Here is a 14,579-nt window from a genome sequence, read left to right as displayed (position 1 = left end):
AATGTGTTGAGAATTCTATCTAGCTCTAGAGCTTCAAGTGAAAATCTTTAACCTAAGCAGCTTATTTTGAGTGGTGATGTCTGGCCTTATTGCACTTGTATGTGCTTTGATCAGCCCTTATTTTATCCACATTCCCATTGTGCTCTTACTGCAACTAACTCCTTGTGCTAACTTTCTTATTGTTGAGCGTTTTTGAAGCTCCAAACTATATATTAACTCTAAGTTAATGTGTACTCGTTTTGCTCTAGTTTTTAACTTTACACTTTGTAATAAAATGACTTCACCTGCTTCTTTTTGCTTCATTTCTGCAGCCTAAATCCTCCTGATTGTCCTTAATGAGCTGGAAAACTTGATAACAGCTTCAACTTTCTTCCATTTAGCCATCTTTCCGTGTTGATTGCCTTCAAGAAGAAACTGGATCAACTGACTTTTTTATATTGTTGTAAAATCTTTTCTCCTTATTTTTTGTTTTGGATTTTGAGAGAAGTGTGAATGGATTCAATGTTTATAGGCATCTGTAATGTTATTTAGATGGAAATTTGAACTTTTCATTAAATTTAAAACTTTCAGTTTGTGCTTTTGGCTCATTAAAGAAAATTGTAGTGACACATTTGGAATTGAAATCTACAATGTCTTTTTTGTACTTTCAGTTTTGACACGTTTGGGAGTGATATTCAGTGTGTAAATGGTAGGAACAATAAATTGGCAGAATTATTTATTTCATGTTTTTTGCCTCCAATTTCGAATATTTGGCCACTTTAAATTAGTATGTGGTTAATTGAATTTAAACAAGGCATTAAACTAGTGTGATCACCTACTTAACTCATAAATAAAGTCTACCCTCATTTGTATGCCGAAAAGTAAGTGGCCGTGTTAAATGGGGCGAAGGGAGTATGTCAGAAGAAATGTTAAATGGGTTACAATTTTATATATTGAAAATGAGATATTGAAAACACTTTTTCTTGGGGGAGGCAAACTCGATCATAAAGATGTTATTGATGATTTTGCTTCTAAAAAGTTAAAAGATCAAAAATATTTTAGTGATTATTTATTCATTGTGTTTTAATTTATTGCACTTTATAAGTAAACGTATGTAGCTACAAGCAAAAAAGACGATCACATCTTATCTCTAATTGATAACAAAAGTCTCAAAATTTTATTTTTTAAGGTCCTCTTTTTCATTTTTGCCCAAGGCCCCCAAAATATCAGAGTCGGCATGATGACACCAATGTGACACCACTATGAGGTAGATATCATAATGAATATACTTAAATGTGAGATAGTATCATAGTAGAAAAAATATAAGATAATACTCCATCCGTCCATAAAATGAGTATTCATTTGAGGATGACAAGAGTTTTAAAAAATTGATTAAGTATGTGTGAGTGTGATAAAGAGTTTACTTTTATTGTGAGTGAGTTGTGTGGAGTACACTTACTAAAAAAAGAAATAGATACTCATTTAGTCAACAGACCAAAAAAAAATATGATACCATTTAGTAGACGAAAATAGTATAAAATAAAAATAACTATTGATGTTGCTAGTGATATGACACCATTATGAATAAGGGTGCTAGCAATGATAGTTTTTTTTTTGCTACAAAAAAGTTGAGGAGTAACACTTTCACCAATGCATGACGATGATTTGGCAAAAAACACAAACTCAACTTCCAATTTTAGGACCTAGCTTTTGCACAAATTCAAGGCTTGAAGAAGAGAGAATGTGACCTTTTCTTTCATTTTATTTTTCTTTTTGTTCTTTTTATTGATTTTGTTTTAATTTTTTTTTCTTTTATTATTCAATGATTTTTAAAATTTAGGATTCATAAAATTATTTAAAATTTTAACTAGCTTGAAGGAGACGTAATTCATCAAATTGTTAAAATTTTAGGACACAACTTTTTATTTTTTAAATGCATTCAATTTAATATTAAATTAAATTAAATCAAATTAAATTTAATACATAAATGAATATATAAATATATAGTAATATGATGGGACTCATACTGTCATACAAAAGTTGCTTTTTTAGGTTCATTGTTGCAGAGTAGGTTTATAAAAGTTGTAGGTTTAGAGCATTTGTAGTGGAGAGCCACCCTCCATAGCGGGAAAGCCTCCACTTTTGACTCTTAATTGAACAAAAATATGCATAAACATAAACACAAACACAAACATGCATAACGTTGGATAAATATGAATGAGAAGGTATCATTATGCGATGCCTCTCACTGTTGCTCATTGCTGCCATAATTATGCATATAATTGAACGCAAATATGCATAATGGTAACACAAATATGCATAACGTTGGATAATATGCATGAGAATATACGACCTGTCACATGTCTCTCGTCGCTGGTCATCTGACGGGTCGAATATTGCTATGCATATTTGTGTGTAATGTTATGCATATTTGTCTTTGCCTTTATGCATATTCGTGTTCAACTATATACATAGTACTATGTGACACCGTCAGATGGCTCTCACTGTTGGTCATTTGACGGATCATACTTTTTCATGCATATTTCTATCCAACGTTATGCATATTTGTGTTTACCTTTATCCATATTTGTGTTCAATTATAGCATAATTTTGACTACGGTCATGAGAAAAAAAAAATGAATTTTTGATATAATTTTTTTTCTTTCTTTAAAAAAAAATATTTTTGAAATTTTTATTTCTATTTTACCCATGCATGTATTTTGCATTGAAAGACTTTGAAAGACATTTGTCACGTAGTGAGCCACGTAGCCATATTGTGTGACTATATTTAAATTTATATATTATGAGGGAAGTGGTTACTATAAGATCCTATATATATATATATATATATATATATATATATATATATATATAGGGTGTGGTTCTAGAGAGAACTACATTATTTGTGAGAACGTGAGAACCATCAAATCTAATGCATTCACTGTAAAAATTAATGCATTCGCTGTTAAAATTAATGCACTCAAAAAAATAAAAAAAATTGCTCCCTTCAGGATTCGAACCCAGGATCTGCATTCATCCAACAAGATGATACATCCACCGTAGATCTTGATGATCGAATGGCTGAAAATGGTTCTCCGTTCTTTTTTTATTTATGGTTCTTTCTTGAACCTCTCCATATATATATATATATATATATATATATATATATATATGGAGAGGTTCAAGAAAGAACCATAAATAAAAAAAGAACGGAGAACCATTTTCATATGGAGAGGTTCAAGAAAGAACCATAAATAAAAAAAGAACGGAGAACCATTTTCAGCCATTCGATCATCAAGATCTACGGTGGATGTATCATCTTGTTGGATGAATGCAGATCCTGGGTTCGAATCCTGAAGGGAGCAATTTTTTTTATTTTTTTGAGTGCATTAATTTTAACAGCGAATGCATTAATTTTTACAGTGAATGCATTAGATTTGATGGTTCTCACGTTCTCACAAATAATGTAGTTCTCTCTAGAACCACACCCTATATATATATATATATATATATATATATATATGGGAGGGTTACGGTGTAAACACTTCTTAACATATAAAATACGAACTACCTAAAATGTATGAATTCTGTGTAGAATACGTATGAATTCGTTGTGTAAATATATGAATTGTGAAAAGTAATTTTTTTTACTGTCTATGAGAGCTACGGTATAAACACTTCTTAACATATAAAATACGAACTAGCTAAAATGAATTAATTTTGTGTAGAACACGTATGAATTCGTTGTGTAACTGTATGAATTGTGAAAATAATTTTTTTGCTAACTCGGGACCATGAATTCATCCAACAAGGTGATGAATCAACCGTAGATCTTGATCATCTAAGAGCTGAAAATAGTTTCTATTTTATATTATAAGATGTGTTTTTATTTTAGCCCACTCCTATATATATATAAACAATGGATCACATAGATCCTCTTCCCTTAAGTAGTATATAGATCCAAATAAGGACCACACATTTTCTCCATGTGGCGCGCTAGGAGAGTGACACGTGGCAGAGGCATTCTAAGGTAAAATCTACGCATGGGTAAATTGGAAAGAAAAAAAATTGAATATTAAAAAAAATTATTTATTTTTTTAAATTTCAGAAACTAACATATTTTCCATTCATTATACAGAAACATGCATAACTTTACACACAAAAATGTATATTATAAAACTGAACCATGCATCTTATGTTCAATGAAGCCTATAAAAATGAAAAAAAATTGATTTTTTGACAAAAAAAATTAAAAAAACAAAAATTGGAAGAGGGGTGGGTGGTTGGGAGTGGGAGTGGGGGTGGCGGGGGTGCAAAATAATGAGATTTAATGCATTTTTGTGTGTATGTAAAGTTATGCATATTTCTGTGTAATAATATTCATGAAAAATATGTCAGTTTTTGAAATTTAAAAAGTAATAATAATAATATATATATATATATTTCTTTAATTATTAAAAAATTATATTTCGATTTTTATCTCTGGGCAGATTTTGCCTTGGAATACTTTGGGAACTGTAACACCCCGATAACTTAGATTTATTTTATAAGTTTAATTAATGGTATTTTCTTGTATAGCTTATTATTATTATTATTATTATTATTATTATTATTATTATTATTATTATTATTATTATTATTATTATTATTATTAGTATTATTATTATTATTATTATTATTATTATTATTATTATTAGAATTAGAACTCCTTTTATCATCTTTATTCTTTATCTTAGTAGGAGATATACATAGAAAATAATTTTTTATATTTATCAAAAGCTCTTTAGAAACTAGTATAAATATGAGATCTATTTTCAAACCCTAAAACAGACGGACACACTAATTAATTAGGGTTTTAGAGAGCAGAGAGGACGTTTCTCGCTTGGGACTTTCATAGAACGTTGTCCATCCAACGGTGAAAGCTGAGCGGGATACAGTTCAGAAGATATGAGCTGGAGTCAGATTTTCGCAGGAAATCAAGTTCTGGCAGTTTCGGAAGAACGGCCATAACTTCCTCCACAGAACTCCGATTCAAGCGAAACAGGAGGCCACGGAAAGCTCTCTCGAAGACGAAGAAGTCGTATTTCTGGGCAAAATATGATTTGAGGACGTTTGAGGCTTCAAACGAAGGCTTGAAGCTGACTGGTCTGTTCAACTGCGATTTTGACGAATTCTTCTGAATTCTTCAGGTGCGGCGCTATTAAGATCCTCATTCCGAATTTGATTTATAAGTTACAACTTTAAGATGAGAGATTTTACGCTTATTCATATAGTTATATATATTTTTATTATCGCGCTTGATTACTTGTTTACGTGCATCTTATGACTATGATGTTATGTGCAATCATGGGACCTAAGCCATTGATCTATGTTATGTGCGATCATGGGACCTAAGCCATTGATCTATGTATGTGTTTGGTCATGGGACTTAAGCCATCGACTCAAACTATGATTATGTTTGTCAAGGGGCTCCGGTCTCTTGGCGTATGTTTGCATGTATGATAGCGTGATTTGATTATATATGTGACGTATATGAATATTTTGTTATGTTCCTCACTGAGTATATTTTCAATATGCTCACCCCTTATCTTTTCAGTTTTGCAGTTCCAGAGTCGAGGTGGCCATGGAAGTGGAGAATGACTAGGGATAGAGATTTTGCATTGAACTTTTTAGTTGAACTTGTTAAGTCTTAGTTTATCATTTGATTTTATTTTATTTTATGACACTACCTTAGTTTTGGCAAGTTGACTTTGAAATTAGTTTAAATTTTTCCTTATAAATCAAGAAATTATTATTATACTATCTTTTGTTTCTCTAAATTTTTAAATAGTAAAGTTTATGAAAATTTGGGCGTTACAGGAACTCCTTGCCACGTGTCACTCTCCTAGCGTCCCATATAATTTTTTTTGGCTTGGGCGTGGTGGAGGGGGGGGGGGTGATTGGGGTCAGCGGGGGGATAATTTTTTTGGGGGGGTGAGAGAGAGAGAGAGAGAGTTGTGAGTGAAAGAGAGTGGCTAAATTTTTAAATTTTAATGTTATGGATAATTTTGTACTTTTTACACAAAAAATGGCTAATTTTTAAATATTTTATTCCATAGGTCATTTTTTAAATTTACAATAGGAAATATGCTAGTTCCATATATTACCTCTCTCTCTCTATATATATATATATATGTATCATTTTTGGACATTTTTCTTTAGATCATATTAATTTAAGTTTGTTGAAATTAATCTTATATACATATCTATCAAGATGTTTATTATTACTCTCTCCGCGCCGCTTCAAATGACTTTATTTTTATTTTGAATTATCCCATTTTAAATGAGCCAATCCAAATTTAAAAATATTTAATATTAATTTTTAGATGATTCCACCACTACTTTACATCTTTATCACATATTCTTTAATTTCTGTGCCGAAAAATTGGAAATCCAAATCTTTCCCTTGAAGAAAGTAATTGGCAAAGCATTCATGTACCAAAAGATAGAAAAATATGTAGGTGGTGAGATGGCATATGATTGGGTGAAGCTTGGTAGTGAGTAGAGCAATGAATAATAGAATGATTATAGTAATAGAATGATGAAATACAACCTAATTCTGGTGGATGTACAGTGCACACCACTTCTTTACGTGATACTCCTATTATACGCCGTCGCACTGGTGTTTTACAGCTTGACCTTTTCCCCCGTCTTTCAGCGAATCAGATTCCACTATTTCCATTCTTCTCCACTCTCTCTCGTTTTCACCCAAATCTCTGTCTTCTGATTTATGCATACGATTTAATCGTGCCGATCAATGCCATCTCTCTCAAAATAGATTATTGTTGGCGTTTTATAGCGGCGGATTTTTCAGGTAACCGCCCGTGTTTCTGAATTACTCTTATCGGCTGTTTTCAGTGTTATATCTTATTCTTTGAATATCTAATATATTTTGTTCAATCTCTCATTTCAGTTGTTTTATTTGGACAAACTTTGTGAAGTTGATGAAAGTTTTTGCCTCTCTACACATACACATCTGATGGTGTTGGTTGTTCGGTTGGGATAGGGAAAAACTGAATTATGCTTGACTGACGGATTCTAGGTTTGTTCTTTGGGATTTTTTGAGTGCTTATAGATTGGCGGAATTGATATAGCACTATCACATTACTATTCAGGGCGTTTAGGTTTGGCATCTTCTTTCTGGATTTGATCAGCTCTGAGGATTAGGATTTGTGGCTGTGAACCCGGATACTGTGTTTGGAGTATCTGAACAACTATTTTCTGGAATTGGATTATTTACATTGGTGATTTGATTGAATTTGGTGAACTGTAGCATTTTTCGGGCCCTCTGTTTTGCAGTTATTTTATTGGTTGGATATGGAGTCTCTTCCAGTTGAGGTTGTTGGGAACATTCTATCGCGTCTTGGAGCTGCTCGTGATGTTGTGATTGCATCAGCAACTTGCCGGAAATGGCATGAGGCTTGGAGGAATCATCTCCACACTCTTACATTTAATTCCAACGACTGGCCTTTGTATCATGATTTTTCCACTTCTAGACTCGAAATCATTATTACTCAGACTATATTCCAGACCAAAGGACTGCAGTGCCTTTCAATAATTATGGATGATGTAGACGAATTCTCTGCTGCCCCAGTTATCGCTTGGCTCATGTACACTCGAGAAACCTTGCGTCAACTACATTATAATGTGAGAACACAACCTAACATCAACATGCTTGAAAAGTGTGGTCGACAGAAGCTTGAAGTATTGGCTTTGGCTCACAATACAATTACTGGAGTCGAACCTAGTTATCAGAAATTCCCCTGCTTGAAATCTCTTTCCTTGAGTTATGTCAGCATATCAGCCTTGGATCTGAGTCTTCTGCTTAATGCCTGTCCAAAAATTGAATACTTGATCTTAATCAGTCTAGATATTGTCATGTCGGATCCCCAGGCAACGATGGATTTGAGTAGCCACTCATTAAAGGATGTTTATGTTGAGGCAATCAGTTTGGATAAGTTTATACTGGAGGCTGATAGCTTAGAAAAGTTGCACTTGAAAGATTGTACACTTGAAGTTTTTGAGCTTGTTGGTAAAGGGATGTTGAGATTCCTGAAGATTGATGATGTTAGTGTCATCCATCTTGATATTGGTGAGAGTGCCGAAAATCTGGAGATTGTCGATGTGAGCAATTTCACGATCATGTGGGCGAAGTTCCTCCATATGATCTCAAGATCATCCAAGTTGAGAAAGCTTCGGTTATGGGGTGTTGTATTTGATGACGAGGAAGAGTTTGTGGATGTAGAAACCATCTCCTCATGCTTTCCTTTGTTGAGTCATCTGTCCCTGAATTATGATCTAAGAGAGGCAGCTCTTCAGTATGGCTTACAAGGTTCTTTTGTTTTGGACAATGTGATTGTCTTGGAACTTGGGTGGACAGTAATTAGTGACCTGTTCTCGATGTGGGTTTCAGGACTTCTGGAAAGATGCCCTCATCTTAAGAAATTAGTTATTCACGGCGTTGTGTCTGAGACCAAAACTCATGAAGAATGCCACACATTGGCCAACTTTACTTCAGCTATTGTGAGACTCATGAGGAAGTACCTGCACGTGGAGGTTCAATTTGAATTTGAATAGAGATATTTTACTGTATCCGAGCTTCTCTGTTATGGGCTACAGAAGCAGGCAGAGAATCAGAGATCCTCATTACGGATTCTTCATTTATTCCGATCTGGTCTTCCCCAGATAATTTTTTGACTGACAACAGTTGTATTTTATTGATATTTTTCTGGAAAAGTTCAGGTTAAATTTGCTTTTAATGATGTTTATTCTCTTTTATTATTCTTAAAGGAAGAAGAATGGTTTATTTCTGCATTCATGAAGAAGTTTCTCATACTATCCGTGTTTGCTTATTTCTGAAATTTGTCATGTATATGTATGTGTGTATGCATGTGTGCAAAGAGTCATGGAAAGGGCAAAGTTCCCTTCGTTCCGTTCAGTTATGCACACTTTGAGGTCTTTTACTTTGTGAGGGTCTTTACTCAGTAATACATGCTGCAATTGTATATTACTCAGTAATATATGCACTATCTAAATAACTGTAACAAGGCAAATTTCATCTTTACAATTAGAGTAAGATAGGTCTTACCACTGTGGAGAGGAAATTTCAGAAAGGTTGCTGGTTGCCATGCTGACATAATATGATAGTTTATGATATACATCTACTTAATCTATTCACTAAACTGCAAGTATGAGAACCTACCATTTCCTGTATGAGATTTATATCATGAAATGAGATCAATATGAATGTTAGTGCTTTTCCATGGAGAGAAGTATTGAAGTAGTATAAATTTGATATGGCTCATCCAGGCTTATCCATCGATTACTAATCTGTAAGTATATATTACTCACAGCTTAAAGTTGTTTCAAGTCCTTGGACATTGTCTATTATCTCTAACCTTAACTTCATTTTTATCTATCAAGGACATAGAATTGACTTTGTATGTTTTTGGCTATACTTTTTTCTTCTCGCGTTATGTTCATGTTATCTTTCTAATTCAAGTAACTTTTAACAGGTTTCTAGGGATTGTCCACAATTTCTGATGCATGCATCATACTTATCTGATGCTGGTTTACATGTACATTCATCTATGTGTTTCTTTTAGATACGATGGAAGTCTTATAAAGAATTTCCTATGTGAGAAGTCTAAGATATTGGAATGCTGAAACTTTTGTTTTTAATGTAGTCGACTAATTATTTATAGATCATACTGGCAAAACATCTTTTCAAGAAACCCAAGAAAGTCGAGACACAGAGAAGCAAGTGATTGCCTAATTCGGTAATGCGTATGTGTGCGTAGCAGTGTCTTCTGAGATATTTCACAAAGCTTCAATGGGTGGAAAGCAGGGAAAATCTCTTTCGATCTGGGAGAAAAGGAATTTAAGGTAATTTGGTACCTCACACATGATTCAAACAAGTTCACATCTATAGGGTTGACAAGGCTTCGATGGACTTATCCTTTGTGCTGTATGCAGACACATCAGCAGTCTAGATATATGCGTGATGAAGGAGAACGGGCATCTTTTGGATGTTCTCTGATCTCCAAAATGGGGTAAAAAGTTTTCAACTTGTGTATTATGTATTCTTTTCAATGCTGCTTCTAGAAAGTTGTGATTTATCCATGTTCCAATGACTGATGCAAGCATATGAATATTGATGGTATTATTGCCAGTTTACTCGTGATGTATGAAAAATCAGTGGAATATGAGATATATCATTATTTTTCGTGAACTATCTAGTTTGGATTAGAAATGCTGAAAACGAATCAAAGAGTGTTGATTTTGATTGTTCGCTGGAAGAAAAATGACGGCAAATAGAGAATCAGTGGGATGAGAAAGGACCACCAAGTCAGAGATCCTCCTTGAAATATCTAACAATAAAAACGTGGCTGGAAATGTTCAACCAAAAATAGGGTAAAAAAAAAACCCGGCCAAAATGTAAGTTATGGAGATGCTCTAGTTTACAAGCAACCTTCTTTCCCATCTACTATTTGTTAATCAACATTCATTACTTGCAGAGTGCACCAACCTCTATAAATACTCATCCTGCAACTTGTTCCTGAACATCATATATCAAAACCAACAACACATCTCCAATGAATCAGTTGTGTGTTGACGGAAATGATGAGAAAGCAGGAGGAGCTAGGCATTGTTTTCAGTTGAAGGAGTCGGTCATCGAGATTCTAGCCAAGGATCTCTGCAAGTTAAGGTGCTTTTCTAAATCATGGAATGTCTTGCTATCTCATGATGTTGAGTCGTGGAAGCAAAAGCCTCTGTTGTTGGTTAGGAGGAACAAACTTAACAAGACCAAAATAACCTCCATAGACATGCTGGGAGAAGTTGAGAAACAGATTGATGTATGTGTGCAATCCCAGCATTCACCAAGTTGTTTGTACAACGCAGGCTTTGCCTACCATCCATTCCTGCATCTCACGACTACAACATAGTCCACATCTTCGGGAACCATTCTGTAGTCGGAAACAAGAAAATGGGATCGAGTTTATTATTATTATTATCTCACTCCACTCATAATTTTTAAAAAGTTTCAACTCTTCAAAATTACTCATTATTTATAGAGATGGTACCTTTTATTTTATTTTTACAACTTTATATAGATGGTACCTTTAAAAAAAAATGAATTTCCTTCTTCCCGAATTAGAGCTTCACCAATTCAAACATTTCATTCTTTTCTTAAGTTTAATTATCAAAAACCATGCATGTATATTAAAAATTTAACTTAGATGTCTCTTTCTCATTTAATACACTAATATTGTTTTGAGACTTTCATTTTAGCAAATGACTTTAATTTTTTCTTTCAATTAACATCGAGGCAAAATTTTGTTCTGCAATAAATTTATTTGTAATCTTCATTTTTATTTTCTAGCACTACTATACCATTATAAAGTGATAAATGTATATATTAAGATATAAAATTCATTGACTATTCAAATTATACAATATGATAATTATTCAATTATTACATCACTTAATTCAAATTAATTATTAAATTGCATGCAATGCACGCTTTCTCTGCTAATATTATTAATATAGCATTGGGTTAATAGTGGACTGAGCCGATACAAAGTTAGACAAAAATCTTCCAGTGACAATTAAATTACAACTAAACTTCAGGACCTCGTGATCACCGACTAATGATAGGAATCATCATGTATTCCTATTAGTACAATAATATTTGAATTTAGTGTTCATTTAAAAAACAAAAGACAAATATGATCATAGATATGCATCATGTGGTTTTTCTAAAAACTAGACAACCTATAATAACTTGTCACACAATTTTTCGGAGACACCTAATAATTTGAAATTAATGGGTAATGTCTGTCACTGCACTCCTCTCTGTATGGGATGTAATTTTCAAATGATTTTGTGAAAGAAAAGGATGGAAGGAAATCCATAAAAAATTACTTTTGCATCTCTTGATACTGAAAAAGACATGGCCTTTTCTTTGGTTTTCACTTTTTTTTGTCAGCATCTTGAAGCTTTAGTGGGTCACACATTCATTCAAACTTTATCTCCATTGGCAATTTCTCTACTTCCTTTAATTAACTTGTTGGTAGATTTTGCTTTTTGAGGTTTCCGTATTCATCGAAACAATTACCACCATGTTGTTTGAAATATATTTTTTTTTGCTCAGGCAAAGAAAGAATTTATTGCTACAGGTACCAGTAGTACCCAAAGAGAAGAAGGAGAGTACAAGATAAAAGAAAACAAACCAGAGAGATCAAAACAAAACAGCGCATCAGCAACAACTAAATCCAAGAGATCAGAGCAACACAGCTGAAAAGCAACATCCAAAACCAACCTCAAAGCGAAAAGCTTGATCACTGCAAACCAATGCCAAAAGTCAGTTGTTGAAGTCGACACCTTGAAAGTCATCGTCCAGCTCCACAGTCTCGTCTTGATCTCTGAAATCAATTTCTCTCTGCTCCACTCTCCTCCAGATTTGCTGCGACAAACCAAGCTCTAAAGTCTTCGGTTGGGATTCTCAGATTGTATACCTGCTTCCAACTCCAAAGTCTTGATTTAATCTCAGCCACCATTTTATCTTGAGCCCATTTTCCATGGTTGAAACGAACTTCGTTCCTCCCTTTCCAGATACACCACACAGTACACATCCACACACCCGCAAGAAAATGACCATCTTTTTTGTTACCAATATTTGTGAAAGCCGAGCTATGGGCAATTGCATTTGAGTGAAGAGCTGACTGCTTGCCGAGCCACCTGAGGAGTTCGTTCCAGATTCCAGCAGACATATTGCAAGAGAAAAAAATATGATTGGCATCTTCGAGCTGCATTTGACACAGAGCACACCTTGATTCTGAATTTGAGATAGGCACATTCCTTTTCAATAAGTTATCCACTGTCACCATTCTTTTGTTAATAATCCTCCAAGCTATAGTTTTTGCTTTATGTGAAGCCGGAGCCTTCCAAATCCAGTCGAAAGTCACTTCTTTGCACCTATTGACATTTGTTGTTGATTCCTTGTTGAAACTTCTATATGCCGTCTTAACTGAAAACACTCCATCTTTAGTAGCTTTCCACTTCCATCCGTCCTGTTTTCCTGCAACCACACCAAAATTTTTGATTGAAAGTAACAGATCAATCACCTGTTCGTTCTCTCTATCGAACAACTCCCGATTCCAGTTGAAAGACCACACCCATTCCCCTCAACCCAGCTCCCCATACTCTTGATCGACCCTCCCTGATTATCACTAAGACGAAACAGCCTAGGGAATCGATCTCTCAAACACTTATCCCCAGCCCAACAATGGTGCCAAAAAGAAATGGAGTCTCCTTCTCCAATTTGCAAACCCATATTTTCCCTAAAGCTCCTCCCTTTTTCCCCCCAACTTAAGCTCAAAACCCTCTTCCACCAGCACGCCCTCATCCCCCTATTCCCCTCTAGCTTGAAGCCTCCTTCATCCCATTTGACATCCCCCTTACAAGCCCTAACCACTCTAGCCCACAAAGCATCTTTCTCGGAGAGGAAGCGCCAAATCCATTTAACCATTAAAGCCCTATTAAATCTCTCCGGATCTTTTAAACCAAGCCCTCCCTCGTCTTGATCAGCACATAAGACATCCCACTTAAACCAATGAATTTTTCTTTCCCCCCACCTCCCACTCCCTCCCCAAAGAAAGTTACAAAACAAACTTCGAATTTTCGAAAGGATACCCTTAGGTAGAACAGAGTAAGACAGTTGGTAAATCGGTTTTGACGTAAGAACAGAGCGTAGCAAAGTAACCCTCCCGGCAAAAGAGATCTTTCTATTTTTCCACTTGTCGATCTTCCTTTTTATTTTCTCGACCACGAAATTCCAGCCCTCCTTCCGGGAGAGATGAGATCCGATCATGATTCCAAGATAGTTCGTTGGCAAATTTCCCACACGGCAGTTGAGTTGACTCGCCATGTCAGCACACAGGGAACCATCCAAACCCACTCCGAGAATACTGCTTTTATCGAAATTAACCTTTAAACCCGAGAGTAGTTCAAAAAGTGTGATAATACACTTAAAAGCCCAAGCATTTTCTTTCTTTCCTGAGGCAACAAACATCGTGTCATCTGCATATTGCAGATGGGAAATTCTAACATTTGTGCGACCGACAAAGGCAGGTTCAAGAAGCTCCTTTTGAGTTGCTCTTTCAATCAACAAATTCAGTCCTTCTGCTACAATTAGAAATAGGAATGGTGAAAGGGGATCACCCTGTCTAAGACCTCTCTGAAGCTTAAAATCACCTGATGGGCAGCCGTTAACGAGGACATTGGCCGTGGCCGAGCCAAGACATCCTGATATCCACCTTCTCCATTTCGGGCTGAAATTCATCATTTCGAGCATGGTGTCCAGAAATGACCACTCAACGGTGTCATAAGCTTTTGCAAAATCCACTTTGAACAAGGTGATGCCTTTCTTCCTCTTCTTGGCATCCTCGATAATCTCATTCAGCACAACAACACCATCAAGAATAAACCTCCCTTCAACGAAAGCACTTTGACATTCTGAGATAATAAGGTGCATTACCTGTTTCAATCTAGCCGCGAGG

The 14,579-nt window shown here is 34.8% G+C and overlaps 1 protein-coding gene across 4 annotated transcripts; it reads left to right on the top strand.

Moving 5' to 3' along the window:
• Positions 1-6,501: 6,501 nt before the first annotated feature.
• On the top strand, positions 6,502-11,035 carry LOC130996624 (F-box/LRR-repeat protein At1g67190). 4 transcript variants are annotated; one of them, XR_009092699.1, is made up of 5 exons: positions 6,502-6,832; positions 6,932-8,760; positions 9,723-9,903; positions 9,994-10,455; positions 10,536-11,035. XR_009092699.1 is itself a non-coding variant. In XM_057921922.1 (3 exons), exon 3 carries the CDS (start codon positions 7,336-7,338, stop codon positions 8,593-8,595), a length of 1,260 nt encoding a protein of 419 aa, XP_057777905.1. In that variant the 5' UTR covers positions 6,502-6,832; positions 6,932-7,060; positions 7,134-7,335; the 3' UTR covers positions 8,596-8,777. The 4 variants fall into 4 exon arrangements, 2 of the variants coding, with proteins under 2 accessions (XP_057777905.1, XP_057777904.1); XR_009092698.1 differs by having other exon boundaries at positions 9,705-9,903; XM_057921922.1 differs by lacking the exons at positions 9,723-9,903; positions 9,994-10,455; positions 10,536-11,035 and having other exon boundaries at positions 6,932-7,060; positions 7,134-8,777.
• The last annotated feature ends 3,544 nt before the right edge of the window (positions 11,036-14,579 follow it).

The sequence above is a fragment of the Salvia miltiorrhiza genome, chromosome 8 (genome assembly GCF_028751815.1).
Source record: "Salvia miltiorrhiza cultivar Shanhuang (shh) chromosome 8, IMPLAD_Smil_shh, whole genome shotgun sequence".
Lineage (NCBI taxonomy): Eukaryota > Viridiplantae > Streptophyta > Magnoliopsida > Lamiales > Lamiaceae > Salvia > Salvia miltiorrhiza.
This window is presented reverse-complemented; position numbering and strand designations above follow the sequence as displayed.

Coding starts and splice junctions, on each gene's coding strand:
- LOC130996624 (XM_057921922.1), top strand. CDS start 7,336: ATGGAGTCTCTTCCAGTTGAGGTTGTTGGGAACATTCTATCGCGTCTT.